The sequence below is a fragment of the Antechinus flavipes genome, chromosome 5, assembly GCF_016432865.1.
Source record: "Antechinus flavipes isolate AdamAnt ecotype Samford, QLD, Australia chromosome 5, AdamAnt_v2, whole genome shotgun sequence".
NCBI lineage: Eukaryota > Metazoa > Chordata > Mammalia > Dasyuromorphia > Dasyuridae > Antechinus > Antechinus flavipes.
The window spans coordinates 188,832,027-188,859,658 of NC_067402.1; the positions used below are offsets into that span (position 1 = coordinate 188,832,027).

Here is a 27,632-nt window from a genome sequence, read left to right on the forward strand (position 1 = left end):
ATTTCAGTAGCATATATAATTCTTAATGTAAAATGTAATCTTTAGTGTTCCATTTTCTGTAGTAAAATCCAAACACAAAATATTAAAAATAACAGTGTTACTTAACACTTATTATGTCTTTATTAATTAGTATACTGAAAACTTAAAATTTTCTACAAAGACCTAGAACAATAATAACTAAATAGTTCAAAACCTTCCATTCAAATCTCTGCTGTGTTAAGAAGCTGTCTATATTATCATACTTTTTGGAGCTTCTGGTTGATGTCTCCTCTTGCAGTAATCTTTACTTGGAGTTCTGCTTCATATTCTTCTCCCAAATATCGACGACGTTTAGATTGCACATTATCCATATCTTCTGATTTGGACCGTTTTCTCCTCGACAACAATTCATCTGGAGCATAAAATAAAATGAATGCTCAGTTTGATTTTTATTGCTTTCTAGAAGGATTTACTTTCTCTACTCCTTTAGGTCAAAAAAATTGTCTCATTGCTCATTACACAGTAACAATAAACAAAAATTTCTACATATTAATCTGGTGAAAGAAACGAGCAGAAAAGAAGCAGTTAAGAAATGAAAATATCCATTCTGTTACTATAAGAGGAAATGAAGTGCTATAAATATATCTTCAAATTGTTTTTAATCTATAAGAACTTAATTATGCTTTAATTAGCACATGGCATACTTTTTCCAGGCCTTTCTTCTTCTTTATGAGCTTCCTTTTCTTCTTCTAATTTCGAATCCTTTTCTTTTGTCTCTGTTTCTACTGTATTAAAAAAAAAAAAAGCACATTTAAGTTCAAAGTAATTCATTATAATCTTTTGACTATTTAAAAAAAATCACCATAATTAATAGTTATGGAAATAACAAAAATCAGCTTCAATTTTAAAAGAATAAAATGAGAAAAACCAGAAGAATGACTACTAGAAGTATCTTAAGAAGTTTGCTGTCAATTTTCTGTTTTGATTAAAACTGAAATACAGACCGTTCCTTCTTCTCTCCCTTTCTTTGTGTGCTTCAAGATTGAGTTTCCATCTCTTTATTTTGCTCAAGCTGAAAAGCAGAGGCCATTCATTGGCTGATCCCACCACTGATAAATAACAATTTGGTGGGATGCCCCGCTCCAGGAGGTTCACCAAATGAAGGCTGAATTTGCTAAAGACAAATGATCAGCACAGCTCACAATAACCCAAGTGTCCTAACCACAAGAAATTGGCTAGTCTCAACCTTCCTGGTAGTTGAAATTATAGCTATGTATCACCAAGTCCATCTAGATTTCTTAAAACAGAAGTTTTTGCAGAAAGCCTAAGTTGTTGATATCTTTAACCTTAAATACCTCAAATATTTAAAAAAGCTGTCATAACATATAAATAAATGCATTTCTTTAAGTTCAAAATAGTTGGTAAATCTGAGAATTACAAGCTGCTTACAACTTGAAGGTTATTTTACATAAGTGAGTTTACTGAAAGGCTCCAGTCTCATTCATTCATAGCAACAATATTAAGGAAAAGGAATACTAGAAAGAGAAATAGCAAGTGATACATTAGAAGTACTTAAGGCAAAAATAAAAATGGCAAAATATATTGGTAAAGTGTCAGTTGACACTTAAGATTTTCAGTTTCAAGAAGTATTATATAATTCAAGCACTAACACGACAATAACTGTTTAGAGTTCAACTTCTAGCAATAATTTAGTTTACCCCTTCTTCATGTTACAGATATTAAAAAAAAAAAAAAAAAAACTAAGGACAGGAGAAGCAAAGTGATTTACATACACATACACTTCTATTTAGTTATACACCTATAATCTATTATCTAATCATCATAGGATGATAGATTGGATTTGGAAAGTAAGTGATTTAATGCAATCCTCTTATTTTAAAGATTAGGAACCAGAAGTCTGGAGAGATTAAGTAAATTGTGTTTACAGTTAAGAGAGTTAGGCTGGCAGGCAGAATTCATACTAAAATTCTCTAACACAACATCAAACTACTTATTCAGTGATATATTGAGCACTACACCACAGAAGAAATAACTTCTGGTTCAGCTCTATTTTCACTTCATAAAATTATCACTTGTGAGTTCAAAAACGCCTCAAAAGATTAAAAACTTTTTTAAAAGCTACATTTTTCTACCTAAGATGTTAGAAGGTGATTTTCCTACAGTACAGGCTCATTTACTGAAAAAAAAAAAAAATGAATTTGCGTTTCACTTTGAATATATATTAAGCTATGTGACCATAGCAAATTTTCTTAACTTTTAAATACCCCTCAGGCAAAAATAAAAAGAAGATAATACTCTGTGCTGATATGAGTAGTTTATTTTTGATCTACATTGATATTAAAGAGTTTACCTATTAGGCATCCCCTAATCCCTTTCCTACCCCCCCCCAAATGTATTTTGTAAATATTTATAAGGACTACTTCATATCCTCAGCATCCAACATAGTACCAGTCATAATAAGTATTTAATAAATAGAGACAGAGATAAGGTATATTTACAGAGACAGAGACAAAGACTGTCACTCAATAAACATTAGAGAAGGAAAAAAAAAAAAAAGACAAAGAAACCTCCACGTCTGCACTTTAGAGTACTTAGGGGAAAGAATATGGAGCAGGATCCAATAAAGACTGAAAAGGAAAGACCAGACAGGGAAAGAGAAGAATCAAGAAAAAATAATGTAACAAAAACTTATAGAACCTCTGAGAGAAAAAGGAAGAAGGAGGAAGTGCAATAGATAGTGCTAAATGTGGAAATAAGGAAGACTATAATATCTCAGTCTCAATTTCCTCATCTTTAAAATGGGTATAGTAAGACCCCCTACTTCACAGTAACTGTGAAAGATTAAATGAGATAATTTATGTAAATTGTAATGTTATATAATGTTATGCCTTAAAATGTAGCAATTTATTGTTAGCATAAAACAAAAAAAAGTGGTACTTTGCAGAGAAGTTTGAGAAAAGTGGATACAAGACTTCAAGGAAAATAAGGAAGGAGTAAGAGGTTGAACCCCAGGCACAAAGTGAAAAGAGAGAAGATATAAATCTGTAATAGGAGATAGATTGAATGAAATGGAGAGTAAAAGTTGATCTTTTTGTTGTGGCAAAGAACTATGAGTAGAAAGATGCTCATCAATTGGGAAATAGCTAAATAAGTTATGGTATGTGAAAACCAATAGAATATTATTGTTTTATTTAAAAAAAAAAAAAAAAAAGGCTGATTTTTAGAAAGCCCTGGAACATGAATTGATGCTGAGTGAACGAGCAGAACCATTATTATAGCAACAGCAAACTTGTGCACTGATCGGCAGTTCAGTGATCCAAAGCAATCCCAATAAACTTTGAATGGAAAATGTCATCTGCATCCCAAAGGAGAACTATGGAAAATGAACGTAAATCAATATATGCTATGTTCAATTTTTTCTTCTTTTTTTTTCATTTTATTTTTCTCTTTAGTTCTGATTTTTCTTTCCCAATATGATTCATATGGAAATACAGAAAAAAAAAAGTGATATGTACATGTACGTATAAACTCCACTAAAAAGTTATTTTGCATATAATTGAGGAAAATTTAAAAAAAAAAAAAAAAAGGTAGAAGCAGAGACTATGGTCCTGGAATAGAAAAAAGCTATCACCATCATAGACAAGAGTAAAGAAAGGAATGACAGGTGACATCAAAGGTTTTGAGAGGCAGAATATAACAGAAGACAGAATTCACAGTAAACATCCCCCTTTTCTTAGTAGACTTTCTGGGAGAAAGGTAGGCTAAAGACATATGTGTTATGGAAGGCTCAGATATTATAAAATGTTTAGAACAGCTGCTGAGGGGAATAGGATAGAGGATCAATTAAAATGGAATAAAAGTACTTGCCTTACCCAAATGAGATCAGATAACAAAAATTTATCAAGGCTTTAGCAACTTCCTCTAGCACCTTTTTAGCATAAGGTTAGTAGAAGCAGAGAAGACAGAAGATGGGAATAATCTGGGACAGGTATTTTGTAAAACAAAAGCAGTAATAGAAAATAGGGACAAGAGATTCCAGATTAAAGATTAGTATATAACTGTAGGTCAAGGCTGAGAAGTAAAGTCAAAACAAGGGTTAATGATCTTAGAGAATTGAGAGGAGCTACAGAGATTGAAGGTCATGGCAAAGATGAAGAAGAGGGTTGAGGAATAAATCACAGGGAAAGAGGGCATAATGGTGAGTAATAGTAGGACAAAGGAACTTCATAGTTCTTGATCATGGGAACTGGGAACCTTCCCTTGTGGCTGAGGTAAATAAAAGAATAGATCACAGGAACAGAGGCAATTAAAGGTACTGGGAGAATAGGGAATTTAAGGGAACATCAATGTACATGTGAAAATTACTTGGTATAAGGGCAGAAGTTGAAGATGATTCATGTGTATGAGTGAAGTACTAAACAACTTGAGAGGAAGAAAAAATGATGGGGATAAGTGAGGGAGAGATCTGGAGACAATTAACATCAGGATCTGGAAGGGGTGATATATCTAGAGAGAATGAATCTCAAAAAAAGTCGTATAAGAAGGTACAATCAGTACCAATAGAAAAGACGGTCAGAGGTACAGTGTTTCCTGGAGGAAGCATCCTGTAGATGCCTGAAGATGGAAGGACAATGGGAGAAAATTGTGTTAAGATGAAAGGAAATTTGTTAATAATAAGATAGAAATTCTAGAAATCACAAGAGAAAGAATGAGCAGAGTTGGATTGGGAAATAGAAGGGCTGAGAATGGGGATCAGAAAATAGGAAGTGGCAGCAAGGAGTAAAGGAGTAGAAAGATGATTTCTGCTTAAGCCAACAAGAATTATAAATCATTGGGAATGGAAAAATAGAAAATGAAAGACTGCCATGAGGTAAGTATCTTTTTAACTGGCTGCAAAACCTTGAATCCTACGAATGGTAGAGAGTACATAATTGAATTCTATCAAGTATTAAAAAAGAAAAGGCATTGGGCTTGGGGTTAATAGCTCTTCTTATAGATGAGGTACTGACAACAAATGATGTGGTATCAGAATTTTGGGTTGTAGGCTAAATCTTTGAGGCCAAGGACATCACTTGACTAATGTATTTTTTTTTTAAGTAATTAGGGTTAAGTGACTTGCCCAGGGTCACACAGCTAAAAGTGTAACGTCTGAGATCACATTTGAACTCAGGTCCTTCTGACTTCAGGGCTGGTACACTATCCACTGCGCCACCTAACTGCCCCAACTGTCATATTCTTTACATATTTTTTTCATTTGCAATTATCTTATTCTTCCTTGAGGCCCCTCAGTACAATAGACAAATCTGTCTGAGCACATGGAAAGCTCAAATTTACTGCTTATTCTTCAGCAATACCTTACACTTATAAAGTGTTTATTATAGAGAAAAGTCTTTATAAACTTTACAATACTTTATAAGTATTTGTAAAGTTTATAAAGACTTTTCTCTATAATAAACCATTGAAGTAGTTATTTTTATTCTTAACAGATAAGAAAAATAAAACTTGGCCCATTTAAATGAATTCCCCTACATCAACTATAAAATGGGAATGGAAATTTATTTCTCCTAACTAAGAATCCAAAACTTTTTCCACAAGGACACAGTGACTCAAAAGATGATTTAAGGAAGAGATTAATATGAAATGTTACTTTTTAATTACCCTGAAATTTAAGTGCTTTAAAAAAGTTTTTTTCACAATACAGAAGTGCCTTATGGATGTGAGCAGAATGCAACATAAAACAACAAGAAAAAACATTTTCTAACAAAAGCAGTAAAGATGTCCATAGGGAATAAAGATGAGTGAGTCATATGATCACAAAACAGGTGGATAGCTTGTTTGTTCCACTGATAGTCTAAGGAGAAACTGAAGGTCTTATTCCCACATAGTAAGTTAAATGCCCTCTGCCAAATATTTTTACTTCTACTTTTTAACAATGAAACCAAGGGATGAAAAATTTTTTTAAATTTTACTTAAAAGTTTGAAAAGTTTTAAACTTCTGACTTGGGACATTACTGTAAGTCAACAGCTTTACATTTGCTGTCTAGATAACATAGAAGAGGAAGAGAAATAAATTGAGGGAAGAGGTAAGAAATAAGAGGCATCATTGGCAGAGTTAATAGTTTTTGCTGAGTCTTTTCAAACATGAGATGGATAGATTGCAGTTTAATTTAAGCTACTGACCGAGCAAAATTTTTTTTAAAAAATCTTGCTCTAAAAAGTTCTTGTAGTACTAATGTTGTTTGTCCTTCGTTCTTGAAGAAGTCCATGTGACATCAGGGAGGTGAGGCCATGACATGCAAGTGAATTAGATTTGAGTGAAGGAGAGCTGGAGAAGGTCATCTGCCTCACTTTCCCCTCCACAGCCTTCTGTGTCCAGAGGTCAGATATAGATCAAGACAACTGGAGATGGCCCTGGATGAAATGGAAGACCTTCACCTTTTTAAGGTAAGATCTAAGCCCATACCCATTCAGTGATTAAGACTAGGTCACAATTAAGTCAAAGAATCTCCTCTTTCCAAACCCCGCCCCCCCCCAAAAAAAAACCACCACCACAACAACAAAACACAAACCAAAAAAAAAAAAAAAAAAAAAAAAAAACAACAATCAAAAACAAACACCAAAATAAGTAAGGCAAAGCAACTCTTTTTAAAATTTCCTTTTCCTTAATAAAAGAAAATGAGAACCAAGTATAGTCATTTTTTAAAACACCAATCCTCAAATATATTTTAAATATATATCAAAAAGGTTTTTAGAGAAAAAGGAAACCACATGACTAGTAATATTCAAAATTATTTCATTGTGCTCTTTTTCTTTGACCCCTCTGAAGTGTCTAACCATAAATAAGGCCTTCTCCCTCTCTTTGTTCTGGTGTATCTATTCCATTTCCTCCCAATTCTAAACTAATTCCTTTTCTGGTTCTTTCCCAAATATGTAAATTTCATAAAGTTCTATTGTCGGGCCTCTAATCTGCTCTTCTCCCATACGATGTCATCTACAGAAATGATTTTGAATATCAGTTCACAGAAGATGATTCCCAGTACCTCCAATTTAGGTGATTTCAAGTTCCTAGCCCATGTTTTCAACTCTCTGAGACATTTCACAACTTATAAATAACAAATTAGGCCTTTACAATCTATATATCATGAAGAAAATAACAAAAAACTTAAACCTAACTCTCTAACCTGGAGAACTTGATTCAACTGGCAACACAACTTCAACATCTTTTTCACCAGAAGCTTCCTCTTCATCAGAGAGTACCAAGAAAGCCTCTTTTGGCAAACTCTCACTACTCTCTTGCTTGGATGGTGAACCTAGAGAGTTCTCCAATTTTTCTCCCAAATCTGGGCTTGTCTCTTCAAGTGGAATGAGGGAAGTTTTAGAAAAGCTAAGTTCATCTTCAGCAGGAGCTAGTTTTTCCAAAATGGGAATAATTTCATCTGTCTCCATAGAGTCTGTGTTGTCTAAAATTTTCTCATTTTTCTCATCTTCAGCATTTTCATCAGTGGTTTCTGGAAGACCTGGAGATTTGTCATCTTCACTCTTTGCATCTTTATCTATTTCCATACTACTAGATATAGCTTCTTCTTCAAAAGCTGACTCTGTAACAGGATTTTCCTCCATATTCTTTTCATCTTCAGTTGGAAGATCAGCACTAACAGGTACAGTATTTGACTCCAGTTTTTCTTCTTCAATTTCAATTTTATCACTAACTATAGTTTTGTCTTCAAGTGGGCTTTCTTTTTCTCTTTGGTCCAAATTTTCATCATCTGTGCTATTTTTTTCAAGGATATCACCATCTTCTTTATTGCTATTGGGAACTGTGTTTTCAGTTTCAGGGACAGTATCTTGTTCTGGTTCATAAACTGTATTTTTAGGAGATGCTGTTTCACATTTTTGACTCGATTCTTCATCCTCTTCTCTTACATCAATATTTAAGAAATTAGGAGAGGGTTCTTTCAATTCAGATTTCTTTTCTTCAAGATCCAAACAAACATCTTCTATGCCATTCACCTCCTTATCATCTATGCAGTCAGTACTATCTAATGGTGAATTTAGGTCAGAGTCACCATTTTCATGCTTGCCATTTAAAAGTTTGACATCAGTTTTCAGTAGCTCTTCTTTGACTTTGTATACCACCTCAAGTTGTTGACGATCACTCACTCTCATTGTTTTTCGGGCTTTAAAGATTTTTTTCTGAGGTTCTTCTGTACTTTCCATTTTGAATCTTTAAAAAAAAAAAAGAATAACTAAATGAATATTTAATAAATCATTAAATAATAATTTTCTTGCAATACCAAAAAATGTCTTAAAATAAACCATGTATTGACAATATAACGTGATCACTGGTCTCAGTAGGGAAACATTCCTCTACTATGAAAAATACTACAAGGCTTAGGGGCAGCTAGGTGGTGCATAGTGTTTAGAGCACCAGCCCTGAAATCAGGAAGACCTGAGATCAAATCTGGTCTCAGACACTTAACACTTTCTAGCTGTGTGGCCCTGGGCATGTCACTTAAACCCCAACTGTCTAAGGGGGGGAAAAAACTACAATGCTTGCTACAAGCCCCTATTCATTCTTTTGAGTTTTCCCTAAATATCATTATCAGTATATATTATGCCAGACTAACATTAAAAAAGGAGAATATTTATGTTAAGTACAGAAATATTGGGGACCAACGTGCTTACCAATAGGTCAAGTGTCCTCCCTTTTAAAATGACTATCTTCATTTCACTTTCACACTGTCTTTGCTAGTTTTGTCTCTAAACAGTAACAGTAATCTCTAATATCTGACATTTTATTTAATAAATAAAGTTTTACAAAGCATATCACCTCATTTGCAATTTATAAAAAATGTACTATTAGTATTATCGCAGCAATTTTACATGTTAGGAAACCAAGGCTAAGGTTGAATGGTTTGTCCAATGTCATAAAAGCAATAAGATATAGAAAAATAGAATTTGAATACAGGTCACTTATAACTTCAAGTCCAGTGCTACTTTTAATTTTTTAAAAATTAGTTTTAAAGATTTTCAAGATTATAATTGAAGACAAATATTCTTCTACATTCTGTATGATCATTTAAAAGTACCTCAAAAAGAACCAGCAAGGCTAATATTTACACTATGAAAATTAAAATTTTGCTCTTAAGCCCCATTTTGAAAATAAAATGAAATTTTCTTCTGCATTAAATAACTGCTTACTTTTACTTATTTTATAGATTGACCTTTACAATAAAACTGCCTGGAAGATAAAAGTATCTTCTTGGAGTAAATGTTTTATCTTAACAATGGTAGGCAAATGATTAAAGATGATGCTCTTTATATAGGTATGTGTTTCCTAATAGTCTTTCAATGAAACATTTTTAGAAATACAGGAATTTCAGATCTTTATTCCAATTAAATAGGATAAACATTTGCCCTAAGATTTATGAAATTTATGAAGTAAGCCCTATCTCCGAAATAACTGAAATGCCACAAAGAAATTCCACATACACCAAAATATAAAGAACTGGAAACCAAAAGAATGATTAGGGAATGCATAAATGGAAGCCCATTCATATGGATTATTACCATGCTTGAAGAAATCATAGGTGTGATAAATATAGTTAAGCATGGAAAGGTCTGTGTGAAATCTTACAGGCAGAATCAAGAAAACAATATACACAATAATCACAATATAAATAAACCACCACACATACCTTCCCCCCCAAAAAAAGGAATAAAAATTAAGAAGATCAAGTATTGAATGAATAGATATGGGAGAACATCCTCAACTGACCCCTTCAGGAAGTGATAGGTCCACATGTAGGTAACATATATTGCATCTATTTTTGGATTTTGTCAATGCATTTCTTCAGTTATGCTGTTTTTCTTTCCTCTTAAAAAAAAATGACACATCTTCATTATATGGGATGGCTCTCTGGGAAGGGGAAATTTAAGGAATACTGGGAACAACGTTGATGACATAAGAAATTTAAGACCAATAAAAACTTATTAAAAAACACTGTAAGAAGAGTAATAGAGAAGCTATAGAAAAAAAAGTTCTTATGATAATTTTACCTACAGAAATGATACAAAATGATAAAATCCCGGTGTGAACTTCTGAACTAGGGGAAGCAACACTGAAATACGATGAAAAAATAGTTATAACCAATTTTCAGAAAAGAAATTGAGGTTCTAAGTAGTTAAAAGTGACAGTCAAGTGGCACAATGGATAGAGTTCTAGATTCTAAGTCCCAAAGAATTGAGTTCAACTCCAGCAGTCTCTGGCACTTACTAGCTGTGTGATCCTGAGCAAGTCACTAGATACCCATTTGCCTTAATTTCCTTGACTGTAAAAATGGAGATAATAATAGCATCTACCTCTGAGGATTGTTGTGAAGATCAAATGAAATGATATATATAAAGCACTTAGCACAATGCCTGGCCAACAATAAGCATTTAATAAAAGGCTTGTTTACTTCCCCCTATCATTTGTCAATTGTAATGAAGTTAGTAAATGTTTGAAGTGATATTCAGACCAAATAATATTAAATTCAAAACAGAACAAATATTAACAGATAGATGTCAACTACATCGAATGCTACAGGGACACTGTTCTCCTTGGTGCTATTTTTTCCCTCCAACACTATGAACACACAATATCTAGAAGCTTAAGGGAAAAGAACCTATTTGTACAAAAATATTTATAATAGCTTTTTGTAGTAGCAAAGAATTGGAAATTGAAGGAATGCCTATCATTTGGGGAATGGTTGAACAAGTTGTGGTACATGACTGTAATAGAATATTACCTATACTGTAAGAAATGAGCAAGCTGATTTCAGAAAAACCTGGAAGGACTTAAATGAATTGAGGTAAAATAAAGTGAGCAGAACCAGAATACCGTACACAGAAATAAGCAATACTGTACAATGAGCAACTATGACTTAGCTATTTTTAGCAATACAAGGGATCTAAGATAATTCCAAAGAGCTCACGATAAAAAATGCTATTCATCCCCACAGAAAGAAGTGATGGAATCTGGATTTTGCATTTCCTACACCTTTTTAAAAATGGTTTTTCCGTGTGTGTGTGTGTGTGTGTCTGTGTCTGTGTCTATATGTATGTGTGTTCCTTCACAGCATAACTAATATGGTAGTAAGCTTTGCATGATTTAAATATGTATAACTTATATTAAATTGCTTACTGTCTAGAAAGGGGAAAGGGAGAGAGAAAATCTGGAACTTAAAAAAAAAATGTTAAAAATTATCCGTATATAATATATAGCTTTTATTTTTAAATAAAAAATTATTTTTTAAAAATTTAAAAATAAAGCCATCTATCCAAGAGATGATGATAAACATGCTTCAATAGCCTGAGAACTTGCTTGGTTAGAAAACATATAGGCTATATAATGAAAGTTAGACTCGGGAAATAGACTGTTGAAAGGTATGTTTAATATCTAATGTATAATGTTAAAGAACATATCACAATCTTGTGAACAATTTCAAATCATGTAAAACAAATAACTGAAGCAAAATATTAGAATTTTTAAAGAAATAAAAATTGATTATAAGTCAATTAATTTTATTTTTAAAAAGTCACTATACTATTCAAAACTGTGCAATAATAACCACAGGGCACATGGGGATTATGGGAACAACACTTCCAGCATTGGATTTTTTTTTTTTAATATTTTCATAGGTTTTTTGTTTCTGATGATCACCACCATGTGAATTCTTTATTCCTGCTGCTGGGGAGATATCAAATGTTCTCTTCATTTCCTTTAAAATGCTTTACTATTTCAAACTTCTCTCCAAAATCTTTCCTTTTATATGATGATTGGTGTTTTTGAATCAGGATGCTTAGACATATTTAAAATGTTGAATTTATATATATCAAAGTTCACAAACATAAAAAAAAAAAAAGATAGCAGGCAGATATTTGAAACACATGCATATACGTTTCTGTATTCTTACATAGCTCAGTTCACAGTTAGGTACAGTTTTATAAATTTATCATTTCTCATGAGGGAAAAAATAGAACATAAGCAAATATGAAATTCTAATTATGTTCAAAATTATTTCCTAATATATCAATCATATTAGAAGAAATATGTGTTTTCAAAATAAGAATTATAGCAAAATAACTTTCACTGAGCCATGGCAGCCAAAATAATTTCAGGGTGCATTAAATTATGTAAATTTAGAATCCATTCATATATATGTTCTTCCCAAGCCAGACCATATCTGGAATACTATGTACAATTTTAAAACCCATAGTTTAAGAACAATAACAATCAGCAATGAGAAGGTCTTGAAACAAGTACTTGCCAAAGCAATCAGAGCATAGGACAACTATTGTCCTTTGAGAACTCCATGTTATAGATTAAGGGAACTTTCCAGGAAAAGAGATGGACCTCTCCAAAGAAGCTTTGCTAGTTTAAAAAAATGATCAGGAGAATCTTATACATGGTACTTGGAGAGAAGCTATTGAAACTGGTCAGAGGGAAAAAAACAAACAAACCAAGTAGTGGTGATTGGTTACTTTGAGAGGGTAATGAAGCAGCTATCTGCTTCATAGCTGATGTGAAAAATAAGGAGAAATGCAGCTTCAGTAGATGTGCATCTGATATCCTGAAAATTTGCTATTACTTACTCACTTCTAATAATTTATCTATGCGCAAATGAGAGCAACACTTGAAAGAACTCCTGCTTCTCGTTAGGCATTATACTGGGCTAAGAATCTGAACATTGTAAGAGTGCAGGTAGTATTTTTCATCATTACTGCTAATAGGTAGGAGCTTCAGGGGGGGAAAAAAGGTGGTGAATGAACTGCTAGTCCAGAAGATAGCATCTGGGAAGGGCATGTGGATTTCTGTAAGTTTAAATTTGCCTGAAAACTACAATTTTATAAAAGGCCTTTAAGCAGAAAACTGAGTAGGAAAGAAACTGCCCACATACCATATGTCAGCTACTAAACCATATACCACAATAAGCAGCAGATACAAAAGAAAATGAGATGGTTGAACTCAAAGGCCTTAAAAGCCTGTTCTAGATCCAAGATCTATGATCCTAATATAGTGCTTATTAATTTTAATTATAGGTATTTAATGTTTTCCTGCTGATTGACAAATATCAAAGAAGAAAGGGGATTAACAAAATTTCAAGGCCTCAATTCAGGGATAAATAAGAAATCACAAATGTAGCCCTCATAGATCAAAATGACATTTCTTCTGTGAAAAAATCTAAGAAACAGTACAGTGAAAAAGCATGAGACAAAACAAGCGTGTATGGATAAGTAGAAAGGTAAAATAGGAATACTAGAGCCACCTATTTGGTGTCTCCCTGTTTTACCACTATTCATACATGTATCACACTTTCCTGCCCTCCTCTCAGCGCCATTCCCTCATTTCAAATAAACTCCACCAAGTTATCTTTGAGATGAAATATAAAATCCTTTTGCAACCTGGCCCTTTCCTATATTTCCACATATTTTAAATCCCTCCACACAATCTAAAATTCTCACACATGACATCTCTTGACTCAATGTTTTAGCATTGGCTACCCATCATGAATTTAACACTCTGCCCTTGACCTCTTATCTCCTAGTTTACTTGGCTTCCTTTAAGATGTTGGTCAAATACCTTCTTCTTGCAGGAGGCCTATTGAGATGCCCAAAGCAACTAATGCCTTCTTTCTTCTTTCAGATTCTCTACATGGACTGATAATCTCTTTCATGTACACATTCACATGCTGTTTTTCCCCTTATAATATATGCTCTTTGAGAGCAGGATTGTTTTTGCATTATCACAATGTCTGACACATAGTCATTGTGGCTTGACAATTATTCTATGCTCAGAATGGTATTCTTTGCTATTAAAATCCCTTATTTCCTCTAAGACTTGGAATAAGGCCCTTTCTACTCCCTGAGCTGCTAATATTCTGTGTATGTATCTATCTATATATTTGCACCTACTTTATTAAAATAAAAACTCCTTTATGCCAGAAACTGTTGAACTTTTGTTCTATCCCCAGCACCTAGCATACTGGCTGACACATACCAGGTATTTCATGCACTTAGGAATTCAAATACAAAAGCAAGACATCCCTATTCTAAAGTTTATAATAAGGAGAGAGAACATTCCCTTTCTAGTGACCAGGAAAAAAAAAAAAGATGTTTTGGTCTCCCAGATCAAGGGATAATAAATGAAACATTAGGACATACCACTGACATCCCATCTACAAAGCTAATGATAGAGTTGATTTGATTACTTAAAGAGGAGAAAGGTTAAGAGATATTCATAGCAACAGATCTGAAAATGGTCAAGGTAAAGATGAGGATGAATGAATGGGTCCAGGGAGTTCAGAGCTGAATGTCTTAGCTTCTCCCAGAAATGGTCTCTGAAGTTCTGGTTTGAAGGGTGAGTCAGCAGCAGGATGAAAATGACCAGTGTAAAGATGAGGATGCATGAGCTCATGGAGTTCATAACTGAGTGCTTTAGCACCTCCTAGGCATGGTTGAAGGTCCATTTTGAAGCAGAAGCAGGGCAGAAAATGGCCAGGGTGAAGGTGAAGATACCTGGACCTAGGGAGATCAGAGAGTGAAATGATTGACATATGATTTCTTGCTTGATTATGTTCCAAGAAAGAAGAAATATATGGCTGAGTTTAGGAAATAGATTATAAACGTTGTCACTCTAAAGAGAACATAGTAATAAATCTGAGACCTGATACCACTCCCATTAACTTTTTACTTTTAGCATTCTTGACTTAACAAGGGTTTAATTTTTTAAAAGTTGCTGGGTTGTTGATTATTGATAATTTAGGCCTGATTTGGATCATTAAGGAGTACTTCCTTGAAAAGTAGATATAATGGAAACGGAGGCAGTGACAAGTCCCTATTAAAAAGAGTTTGTGAAAAAGATGTTCAATCTTGCTCTGGCTAGTGCTACACAATAAAAAATGAGACCAATGAGTAAAGATTGATGAGAAGGAATTTTGGACTTTATTCAAAGCAAAATCCTTAACAAAGTTTTCCAAAAGTTAACCATAGCTTGCCATATCATGTACTGAAGACATTAGAATTCTTCAAGTAAAGCCAATGTCAAAGAAGTGATTGAACATTTTAGGTAGAAATTGTACTAGATTTATCTCACAAATCCTTCCTTCTTTCTATTCTAAATCTTGTAATTTACTAGCAACATCCGAAGTAACATATATAGATAGCCTTTAAATGACCCTCAAATCCACCAATGAACTTGCCAGTATCATCCCCCTATATAATGTCACTCTAGAGTTGTCAATTTACAACTCTATATAGTGTTTATAATAATTTCCTGTGTATCAGTTTTCAGTAATTCAAGTATGACATGAGCAATTTGAAGAATTAATACAAGAAAGTATCATTAAATATAACAAAAATCCTTATTGTAAGGATTTAGGATTGCACACAGATGGGGGAGGGGAGGAGTAGAAGGATGTGAGGGATTAATGTGAACTACCAACTACAGAGTCTTAAATTTTAAAAAACTTCCTTAACTATTATTTTTGCATTAAAAATCTTCTCTACTCTTGAATGAGAACTTTTAAATCTCATAATAATAGGCAAACTTCAAATAAATGTTGTAAAATAAATTCTCATTTCAAAGGAGATTAGATCATAAAAGAAAATAATGATAAAATGTTGATAAAAGTCATGAATTAAGGAAATAACAGGAATGCAACTGATTATGAAATTTAAAAAAAAAAAAAACTTAAGGAATGCATCCAGTAAAACTAGCTAAGAATCTAGCAGAGAACATATAAAAGAATCATACAGGTTGATTAGAAAATAAATATTCTGTAATCTGTACATAGAGGATCAATATTCAAGAGATCATAAATTCATCTGCAAGTGTGAAAATACTATTCTATTTTAGGACCTATCCCCCAAGATCATAAGATGATCTCATTGTATTAGATTTAGTACATTAAAGCATTTATATAACATGTTACTTGTCTTAGTTATGACCTTCAGCATTTATCATACATACTTTTATTATAATGTATTGTAATGTACAAAGCATTTAATGTTTATTGGATGAAAACTTATAGGCTTTTACGAAAGTAAATACTATTTTACTAACTATAAAGTAAAATTATTTCCTACCTTTCTTAATAGGGCAGGGAAGAAATGATGACATTGGAAGAATGTGTTTAGAAAAAAATGATATAAAAACAAAATATGCAAATTAAAATTTACAAAGAAAATATATGTATAATTATATGTAGTCAAATATTAAGAGAAAAAGATGGATGGGCTTAGAGCAACAAACTGTCAATAATTTGGAACATGAATTTTTTTTAAAGTATATAACAAAATTATATAAAAGAAACCTTAAAATTTTAAAAGGAAAGATCCCAGAAGCATTATTCTCTATTTGGAGTGGCTAAAAAAAAAAAAAAAAAAAAAAAAAAAAAAAGATGATGCCACATTGACATCATATAAACATAATAAATTCAAAGTAAATGGGGTGGGGGGAGGTAAGGCTTAAAATGAATAGTAAATATCCAAAATGCTGTAGGATTGAACAGTTTTCTGGAAGTGCAAGGACTTTGGTATAAAATGCCCCCCCAAAAAGCAGGGTTTGTGGGTTAATCTTAAAATGTAAAAAATGATGTTTTAAACAATGTGAAAACTTTGTATTTTTTTAAAAATCTTAAATTCATTTCCTCTAATAAACAAGTTACCTATGCAGTACATTTTCGGTATTTTCCTAAAAATACAAGATAGAACCAAAAGAAAAATGACAGGCTAACTTTTACAAAATTCTGCACACAAATTTCCAAAAATAGGGTTTATGAATCATTCAAATTAAGCTATTCAAACTGACAAACGTATTATACCATACCCATTTGACAAGTGTATCATACTATACCCATAAAGTATCCAGGCACTTTATAATTAAATTAAATGCAATTGAATATAGTGTCTCCATTCAAGTGTCTTTTGGTAACAGAACCTTTTTTAAGTAGACTATTTTTTAAAAGAAGCATATTATTTTTATATATCATAAAATACTATTGGCAGGGATCTCAAGCTGTCAGTTGGTTTGTTTCTCTTTTTACAATGCAAGTTTCCAAGAACAGTTCTGAAAATTACTCTGAATTTTATTGTAAAAATTTCCTCCCTTGCAAAGAAAAGAAAACTGTAGGACTTGCAAATTCATGGATGCAAATGCAATTCTATTTTTCCATTTTGCTCTTTATATAGAAATGGTTCTTTTATTTTGGTGCTAAGTACAGGATTTTTTTAAATTGTAAAAAATTTTAAAAATAGATTGTGATAGGGACCAAAACAAAACAACACAACATAAATGGAGAACAACAAGCCTAACAATTACAATTTTAAATGTGAATGGATTAAGAAAGCCATTAAAATGAAAGACAATAAAATGGCCAAAACAAAACCTAGCAAAATGTGAACCAAATACACCTAAAAAGTAAAAACATCTACAGAACAAAAATAATAGCTAAGAATAATATATAAATGTGTGTGTGTGTGTGTGTGTGTGTGTGTGTGTGTGTGTGTGTGTGTCTCTTAGATGAATCCAAAAAAGCAGGCATTGTGAGGCAGCTAAGCGATGCAAAGGATAAGAGCACCAGCCCTGAAGTCAAGAGGACCCGAGTTCAAATGTGATCTCAAACACAATACTTTCTAGTTGTGTGACCTGGGCAAGTCATTTAACCCCAATTGCCCGAACCCCCCTTCCCCCCCAAAAAAAAAACAGACATTGCAATTGTGCAAAAAAAGCAAAGATAAAAATTCACAGCATCAAGAGATAAAATCTTTCTTCTCTCTTCTCATATGCTGAACATGGTAAATTCTTTAACTTTATCCCTTGCATTTTCAATTAAGGGTGATGTAGCAGGACAATTTCCCCTAGCCTCTACTACTAGTATGGTAAATACCTGCAAGTAAAAGTTTGTATTTGTTTGAGGGTGAAGGAGAAGGGAGAGAAGGGAAAAGAATAGGAGAGGAACAGGAAGAGAAAGAGTGAAAAGGGTTAGAAAAGAAGGAGAGACAGACAGACAGACAGACATCTTGTACCTAAAGGAATCATAGACAATGAATTAATACCTAATTTTTAACTTGATATGCACAGCATCTAAATTAAAAAACAAATTTTCTTTTGTTACAAAAAATATAAAAGTAAAATAATTATAGGAGTCTTTAGTGTTCTTCTCAGACCTAGAAAAATCTAATAGAAAGCTAAATAAAACTTGGAGAATTTAGAACTAGAAAAGCAAGGGGGTTCTCTGGATGTTAGCATTTAAATATATAAATATTTTTCAATATTATAGGACACCTTTATAAAAATAAACTATGTGCCATGACACCAAGAAATAGTAAATAAAATTTTAAAAAGCAGAAATGATAAGCACATTATTTACTGATATTAATGAAATTTGAAAAAGAGATACAGACCTACATGAGGACTTTTGAATATATATTAATATAATGAATAAGGCAAAAAAAATCAGGAAAAATAACTGTTAAAAAAGATTAACAATGAGATACAATATAAAAAAAATTTCTGAGTTACAAAATAAAAAGAACTCAGGAAGTAATTATTTGTGAGAATATGCATAATAAGAACAAGAGCATTCCTTAACTTTTTTCTTTTTTTTTTTGCTGAGCAATTGGGGTTGAGTAACTTGCCCAGGGTCACACAGCTAGGAAGTGTTAAGTGTCTGAGACCACATTTGAAGTCAGGTCCTCCTGAGTTCAGGGCTGGTGTTCTTTCCACTGTGCCACTTAGCTGCCCCTCCTTAATTTCTTAAAAAATCAAGTAACACCAAAATTAGCACCAAAAAAAAAAAAAAGACATCTTAAAAATTAGAGAAAGATAAACTGGAAAACAAAAACGCTTTAAATGATCATAAAATTTAGAAGCTCTAAGAAAACTAATAAAAGTAACAAGCATTTAGCTAATGATGAAAAAGATAGAGAAAAATAAAATTACTAATAAAAATGATTTCGGGTGAAATCAAAATAAGGAAATAAATTGTCAGAACACACTATGCACAATTACATTTAGCCAGCAAGGCTGGAAACTTTAAAGCAATGAAAGATTAGCTATAAAAATACCTAATTTAACAGCACAAGTCCAATGTTTAAAAATGAAATTAAAAGTATAAAAGAACCACCAAAGGAAAAAAAAACTTATAAGGAATCTTAACAATGTTGGAGTCACCTAAATTCCCTCTTTTTGGTACCACCATCTTTAAAAATTATTAAATTCCTCACCTGTTGCTGTGCCTCCCCACCTAATCATCCTTAGTTTTAGCAAGTGATCAGATGTCAAGTATTAAATAATCTATTTTCTCATCCTTTACCACAAATATTCTCTTTCTCTCCATTTCTTTACCACTCAGGTTTTCTTCATTTCTTTCCTAGCTTCCTAATTGGAATTCCTACTTCCAATCTCTTAACTCTCCATTCAATTCTCATTTTTTGTATGTGTGAGAAAGAGACAGAGACAGAGACAGAGAGACAGAAAGACATATCTATAACTATATATCTATATAAAATTTCTATTTCTTACCTCCAGGAAGATGTAAGCTCCTTCAGGAAACTGTTTTTTGTTTTTGTTTGTTTCATTTTTGTTTCTTATCATAGTTATGGTCTTAATAAATGCTTGCTGAATTGAGTTGTGTAATACATTAAAGCATTTAGGAAACAAATCTGATTATTCAATACAACAGCAATATTTATTTTACCTCCAGCTTCAAATAATTAAGAATCTTTAAAAGGGAAAGAAACCTACTTGTATCACAATCTAAAATCAGAAGTTACTAATGCTTCATAGGATTCCTTTCTTGTTGCTTGGTAAGAAAAAAAAGCTACAGGAGAGGTCTAATAACCCTAGGATGTACACTTCTATATAAAGGCTAAAATAAGTCTTAAAGAGATAGATAACTGTAAGAAGACTTCTGTAGACACAGATAAGAAACAAAGAAGCAAAACAAAGATAATATTGGTTAAGTCTCCAACTGCTTTCTTCCCCCCCACACTCCCTTCTACCACCTGGATTATAAATTCTTTGTAAATCAAGAATTGTACGAAAATTCAATTTTTTTAAACATTCCACAGGAAAAAGGAATCATTGTGCCAGTGTGCAGTAGACTGTAGGCATGCTAAGTCTGGGGCTTGCTAAGAAGGTAGTAACTATTCCTAAATCAGGCCCCAAGAAGCTAAGAAACCCATATTTTCAAGGAAAGGCCAGAGCCATGTTCACTTAGAGCTTCAATAAAGCTACAAAGCTTCCTGCATGTTATTTCACATTACAGTGAAGGATCTACACATATAAGCTGGGGCCCAAGGGTCATGTCAACATAGATTTAGGGATAGTAAATGGCCTCTAGAGCTTCTATGGACAACTCAAATAACTAGAAAGTGAAGGTTAGCCAGGTAGGATGAAAAAATATCATGGTTTTAAAATCACGGAAACCTAGGTTTGAGTTGAAATTCCTACAGCCCTTTATAGCATGTAATTCTGACCCTTAGTTTCTTGATCTGTAAAATGGAAACAAAACTACTTGGATTACATATACAGGTTACTCTGAGAAAATTGTTTTATAAAAAGTTTTAATGCACTGGAAAAAGGATATTGTGGGGGTAGTCACAAATTTATTTACTATCCTGCACCCTGTTTAGTCTATCACAAAAAATGACTCTAACTAAGCTGCAAATGACTCAAAAAGGATCGAATCAGAAGAGCACTCACAATGCAAGCAAATAGTTTTCTATTTCAAGTTGCAAGGACAAGCTAAGTTAATTTATAATTTGAAAATTCTGTCAACTTGATTTTTTTTAATGACCAAAAAATCCTTTTAAGCAATACAAGTAAATAGTAAAAGAAAAGGCATTTTGGAATATGATCCTCATTCTAGAGTTATTACAAGAATACTTCATATTCTGGCAGCTATACACAATTAATCTAAAACTAAATATTCTTCACACAGATATATATCTTCATACTGTTTGAAAATATACATTATCTTATTTACATATATATGTTTATATCTATATATAGATATCTATAATAATGCCAACAAAACAAAACAAAGATGTCATAAACAGGATCCTCTAGGAATATTTCACTTGGTAATTTAAATATGAAATAGGAAATTACATTCTTAATATCCAAAACATTATAAAGTCAAACATTACATAAAACAAGCACAATCAAGAACTCTTATTAAATAAGTAGTTTCATCACAAAACTATCATTTGATTTTTAAATAAATCATATTGAATTGTAAAGAGAATTAAAGAATAATTACCATCCACACCCACAAGGGAGCATACTGCAGCCATTAACAGATCTTTTACAGGCACTGAAGGTAATGAAAAATAAAATCGAAGTAACAAGGAAGTAGTATCTGGTAAACCAGTTCAGACCGGTTTAGCCATATTTGTGCAAGCCAATCAGCTACCTCGTTCTGAAAATCTGCTTTGCATCAATAAAAGGAATTCTTAGAGAGGCTACATATCAAAAAAAGGGTGGAACCTCTCTCTGAGCTGGGTAATGTAGTCTAAATGCTATTTTTTAAATGCTACAATGTATTTAATAAGTATCATTTTGGAGCTTTTCGTGATGGTGACTTTATTATAATCATTCTACATTTTTAAAAATTATTTCTTTGGTTAGCAATATTTGCATCATGTGGTTTTTACATTTTTTCCTCAGGATAAAATGCTTACATTTTAGAATAGAAAACTGCTCCCAATGCCAGACATAAATATCCAAAAAGTTAATCAACTTGTGCCTTTCATTATTTTTGCTCTTATGGCAAAAACAAAAAAATAAATAAATATCATTTGATAGAGCAATTTTAAAGGCTTTTGTGTTTTTATATACTATTGTATTTTTAATTGTGTTGTTATATACTAAGGCTGAAAATTACTAGAAGTTTTCTGGTAATAATTTATCTCTAATAAACTATCTTTCATTATTAGCAAAGGTTTTTCACTACTGAAAGAATTAAAATAATCAAGAATGAACTAGTAAAATTAAAATTTCTCCTCGAATAAAATTAAAAAGGCTGCTTCCTATACAAAACTGTATATTTTCTCCTCTGTTCCATTAAAAAATCACTCCAATGAAACAACAAAGAGAAGTATTAGCCTACAATCTGCCATCTCAAAAAGCTCAAGAATTTTAAGAAGCTGTTCAAGAGCTGTTCACAAGTCAGCCAATGAGCAAGCAGCCTTCTGAATCCTGCCTGGCAACAGGAGACAGACAATGAGAAGGTCACAGAGAAGGAGAGTTAAACAAAACAAGGAACACAAAGCAGTGTGGTTCTTTGTATAATATAAGTAATCTAGAATACAATATTCATCAAAGTCCAAGTCTACTGTACACAATACAATAAATCTAACACAAAATAATATAAATTGTTTAATAAGTAAGCCCTATGTGGTTAGTGAAAACTATTCTTAGCTTAACGACTACCACCAATTTTTCTAGATGTGGAATGAATTGCTATCTAGAGAACCAAAGATTAGCCCTGAACAAGGTCACATTACTCTAGAAAACATTTGCAGCATGAAAATGAGAATGTCTAAAAATTAAGTTCAACATTATATCATTTATAAATGAAAAGAGGTAAACAAAACAATATTAAATTCAATATAAAAGAGTTTGTTTTGTCCATCTATCAGTAAATGTTGCTATATTTTCCTGATTTCAAGTGTTAGATTTTTATCCTGATTTTTTAAGATTCTTATGCTTCTCTATGTTTTACTATGTACTGAACTTGTTTAATGGATCTAATTATTTTAAAATTCCCAATTCCTAAAAAGAATGCATCTTGATTGCTTTAAAAATGTTTTAAACTCATATAAATTCAAAAGCTTTAAAAGTGGTCTGTTTACTCCCTTTGAAATAAATAAATTATAAAAAGACTTGAATCACCTCTTCCAAAAATAAAGGAAAATGCCTTGATTAGAAAATAAATTTCACAAAAGTTCTGAGGAAATTTTTGCATTTCATTATACCAATTTCTTATTCAATATTTAAATTATAAAACAAATACAAGGGATTTTATCACTGGAAAAAATTTTAGAGCTTATATTCAATATTTTCTAGATTAACTTACATAGATTAACACATTTTTTTAAACCAAATTTTTTTATCTTTCAAACACAGATGAACCTTGTAATTTTTCAAACATACCCCAGAGGGAGCCTGCAGCAGCCATATCCTTTAGCTTACACACTCTCCCAACAGGAAAAATAAATCATTTGATGCTTTCCAACTTCAGTACCGGGAGAGAACTGAAATTCACTCACTATCTGATTGGCTCTAAGAAGCAGCTGCCTGAAAACCAATAAGACACTGTTTCCACATAGCCTGCCCAGCAACAAGGGAAGCATATGAGGGCAAGTACTAAACCAAGAATTCAGACTGTGTGAAAACAAAGTTGGACTGAAAAAAAAAAAAGGTATTTCAATATCAACAATTTCAAAACAGGTTAACGAATGCTATTAAGAAATTGATTTCTCTTTATTATTTGATCAAATGTTTCACCAAAGTAAAAGTGTGGTGTCATTTGCTATTTGACTCAGTAATACTTGTAATTTGATAGGAGACAAGACTAAAGCAGAATAAAAATTTAAAGAGACATGAAAAGCTTCCAGAAACAAACAGTTAAGAACTTAATTCATTTTCCTGATCCTACTTTCAATATAGAAGTTTCTATCATCAATTATTTTTATATTATTATAGAATGTGGTGAGTGAATAATTCCCCTGAATAACAATCTTCAATTCATTTTTAAAATATGACTTTGCTTATAATTAAATTATCTTTAAAATCTACTAGTATTTGATTCTGTAACTTCCTCCATCATCCTTAAAAGTGCTCCATGACACATTTTTAAGTATAATTTGCACTAAAACAAATGTTTTGGCAATCCTTGAAATAAGAAATAGTCTCTCATAAAACCACAGCTAAAAAGGACTGCAATACACAAACATGGGTAACTGCTTTCTCTGCATGAAATAAAATTGACAAAACTATTATGTCTTTACCTGCTCAAATTTAGTGCTTTTTTTTTGTTTTGTTTTGCTTTGATTTTTTTAGTCTAAGCTTCAAATAGTGGTCTTAGATGTTGATCAATTGTTTTATTACTATATTTAGTAAAATATCATAACCCATTTCTGGGAAGATGACACCCATGATTTGGCACCATTACTTTGAAGCAAGGGACAATGTACATGACTAATTCTGCTCAAATTCCTTAATTTTTCTTCCCTGTTTTAACAACATGATGATCAGTTTTTGTATTTGTCAAATGCTTGGCTGTATTATTTTTTAGGCAAACTACAATGCAAAGTACTGGTGCATTAGGATTCCATTGAACATCCTACCCACTAATCTTTTTTCTAATTTATTAAACTCCTTTAACTGTTTACAAAAGTAACAAATAAAAGCCAAAGTATGAATCCTTAGAAACATAACTTGCCCCACCATTTCTGACTTGGGAGTCGAGTAGATTTGACTTTAAATTTCACCTCTGACATTATAAGTCCAGGGAAGTCACTAAGATTTTCTCCCTGCCCCTAGAAATTTCAAATCTCCATTGGTAAGAATTTTCCTCATCACAGTGACTATACATCCCTACTAAGACAGAGCCCCCCAGGGATTGGATTTAACACCCATAGACTCATAGAAAAAAAATGTTCATGTTTTCAACAGCTAAATACCAAAACAGATTAATCAATGGTTATAGGAGCTAAACTATCCGATAGGGGCATTTAAATGAAGGGAATAAAATAGAAAGAATGAAAAACGCCTACTCAGAAGGAAGGGATGTCCATTCTAATGGGGAAGACAAATAAAACATATATAAAAATATACAGAATTGATGTAATGAGTTGTAAGTAATTAAATATATGGTAGTTTGAAAAATCAGAAAAGCCTTCATAGGGGTAAATGCTGTTTTTAAAAAAATAAAAAAACTGCTAGGTTTCTTAAGTAGTTGTTCTTTTCCTACATAAACAATAATTATGATCCTTTCTACCAAATCCTTACTAACTATATAAGCCATTTTGAAGTATGGTTAGGGTTTGGTTGGAAAAGCAGAGAGTAATATTTTAGAATGACATGGACTGCTGTATGCAAAAGAATAGATTATCATTTAATACATGCCTATTTAAAATGCAAACATTGTAACTATGATCTCTATTAAGTTATAGACTTATATATATTTCTTCTCAAAATAGGCTGATGTCATTAAGCGGTGTTTTGAGATTTATCAAACAGTGACAATGGAGAGGTTTGATCTGTGATTTCAGTAATATAAGAATCAAGAAAGTCCTACAAAACATGCTGAAACCTTTTCTATAGTATATTATCTTAGAAAGTTACCTCGGATATTGAATAGGTTAAGTGACTTGTCCAGGGTCACTGAGACAGTACAAGTGGAGACAGCACTTGAATCCAGGGCTAGCTAACTGGCTCAGAAGCCAGCACGCTATCATTATGCCATATTTACTCTTTTTCAACACCAGTTTCCTAATTACCAAAGCTTGAAACCTAGGTATCATCCTTGACTCTTCGACACAAAAGATCGCTATATCCAAGCCCTATTGTTTGGTTCCAGTTAGTCTTTCAATAAATGAATGAATGGATAAATACATGGGTGAATGGATGGCCAGATAGACAGTACTTATAAAAACCTCTCCAAAATGCTCACTGCTACCACCCTGGTGTCAACCCTCATTACCTCATATTGGAACTACTGCTACACTTTGCTGGACTGACCCCTTCTTTACTCAGCTGTCAAAGTGATCTTCATAAAATGAAGATCTGACTACTTATATAATCTATTTATTAAACCCCACTGGATCCCTATCAACTCAAGAATCAAATATAAAATTCTCTGACATTTAAAGCCCTTTACAAGCTGATGTTTATCTCCTCCCTACCACTACCTTACCACCCCTAACTTTTTAACACCTTATTTCACCTAACCTACCCTCTGAGAAGTGACACTAGCCTGCTTATTCCTAGCACAAAAAACTCCATCTCTTAACCTCAAGCATTTTCACTGATTGTTCCCTCTATCTAGAATTCTCTCCTTCAGCTCTCTGGGTTTCCCCTGCTTTCTTCAGCAAAAATCTCACCTTCTATAGGAAACCTTAATGCTAGAGCCTTCCCTCGGTTAATTCATTCCAATTTATCCTGTTTACATCTCATTTGTTTGCATGCAATCTGTTCCATTGGACTTAAATTTCTTTTGCCTTTTTTGTACCCCCAATGTTTAAGTATGGTAAATAGTAGATACTTAATAAAGATTTACTCATACACACAAATTATTTTAACCAATAATGCCTCTACATTCCTTAAAACACTAAGTGCTAGCATGCATTATTTATCTAAATTATAAAAATACATTATAACCACTTATATATACATGAGCTGCTAAGGTAGAATTAGAAGTGAATACAAAACTTTTCTTAAATGTACTAATTAACAGGTCAATGCCTGAGGGTTTTTTTCCTTTTCTATTGTTAAAAACAAATTAAAATAAATATTGTAGATTTTAGCTTAATAAACCAAGTAGTTGGTAAACTGGCAAACGAGAGAGAAAGTAAATTCTGCCTCACAAAAGTCTTAAGAAAATTACACTATGACTCCTAGGTCTAGTCTAAACATATATGCACTATTAGCAGTAAAAAGTTTTATTCTTGCACTGGATAAAATAAAGTTTACCTGTTATTATCTCCTTTAAAAAAACAACAACTCAGCAGTAGGGAACGTTCAAATAATGTATTATGGTATCCTCAGGTTGTTCAAAATTTTAACTTTCAGGGAAATATAGGAAAACTGCATTTAAATTCAAAACATTATTTTGCTGAAGAATCACATTCAAGTCCCTACTTACTCTCACTTTGTAATTCATATTTTTTAACATGAGCAAGGCCGTCTTTTCCCTTCTAGTGTTTCATAAACAGAGACCCCTCTAGATAGGTGTCTAAATAAACAAAATTGTCTAATTTCAATATTTTCTGAATTAATCTTACAATAAAATAGGTGCAATTTTATATGACATTGGAACCTGATAGCAATCAAAAAGAAATGGGCACAATAGCCCCACCCCCCAACACACACAAATCACACACACAACTTTGTTAAATATCTGAATATTTAAGGGTAAGTTAAAATCAAGAGTAATAAATTTTTAACTTGATTTTCTTAGTCATCTCTTAATTTGCTTCAAATCATGTATTATTAATATCAAATTTTTCTACATGTTTCTAGGATTTAAATCAGCTTTTGTGACCAATGTTTTCGTATATTTGCTATCAAATTTGTACACATATAATCAATCCTCTGGATTTTAATTTTCAAACCAGAAGGACATAAGGGAAGAAGGAGAAAAAGATAGTCATTCCAAAAGACAGCAATAACACAGGGTAAGGCAAATTTTAAAATCCAAACATTTTAAAACATAGCATATCTAAAATGACAATTTTTATTATTTATTATAATTATATTATATTGGGAAAAGATCCAAAAAAAAAAAAAAAAAGGAAGCATTTTTTAACAACCTGCTCCCTCCCTGTCACATATATTTTAAAAAAATGTATTTTTGGTA

At 32.2% G+C, this 27,632-nt stretch overlaps 1 protein-coding gene across 4 annotated transcripts in view; it reads right to left on the reverse strand.

Moving 5' to 3' along the window:
* Positions 1-27,632, reverse strand: part of ATF7IP (activating transcription factor 7 interacting protein) — a 147,369-nt gene that overhangs the window by 54,674 nt on the left and 65,063 nt on the right. For 2 of the 4 annotated variants that reach the window (XM_052001596.1, XM_052001598.1), the window contains 3 exons: positions 7,182-8,224; positions 684-764; positions 243-391 (listed from right to left, as the gene is read on the reverse strand). In XM_052001596.1, coding sequence (XP_051857556.1) covers positions 243-391; positions 684-764; positions 7,182-8,217 — 1,266 coding nt within the window. In that variant the 5' untranslated portion in view covers positions 8,218-8,224. Of the gene's footprint in view, positions 1-242; positions 392-683; positions 765-7,181; positions 8,225-9,778; positions 10,238-14,205; positions 14,566-27,632 lie in introns of those variants that run through there. The other 2 variants (XM_052001597.1, XM_052001595.1) reach the window with 2 other exon arrangements.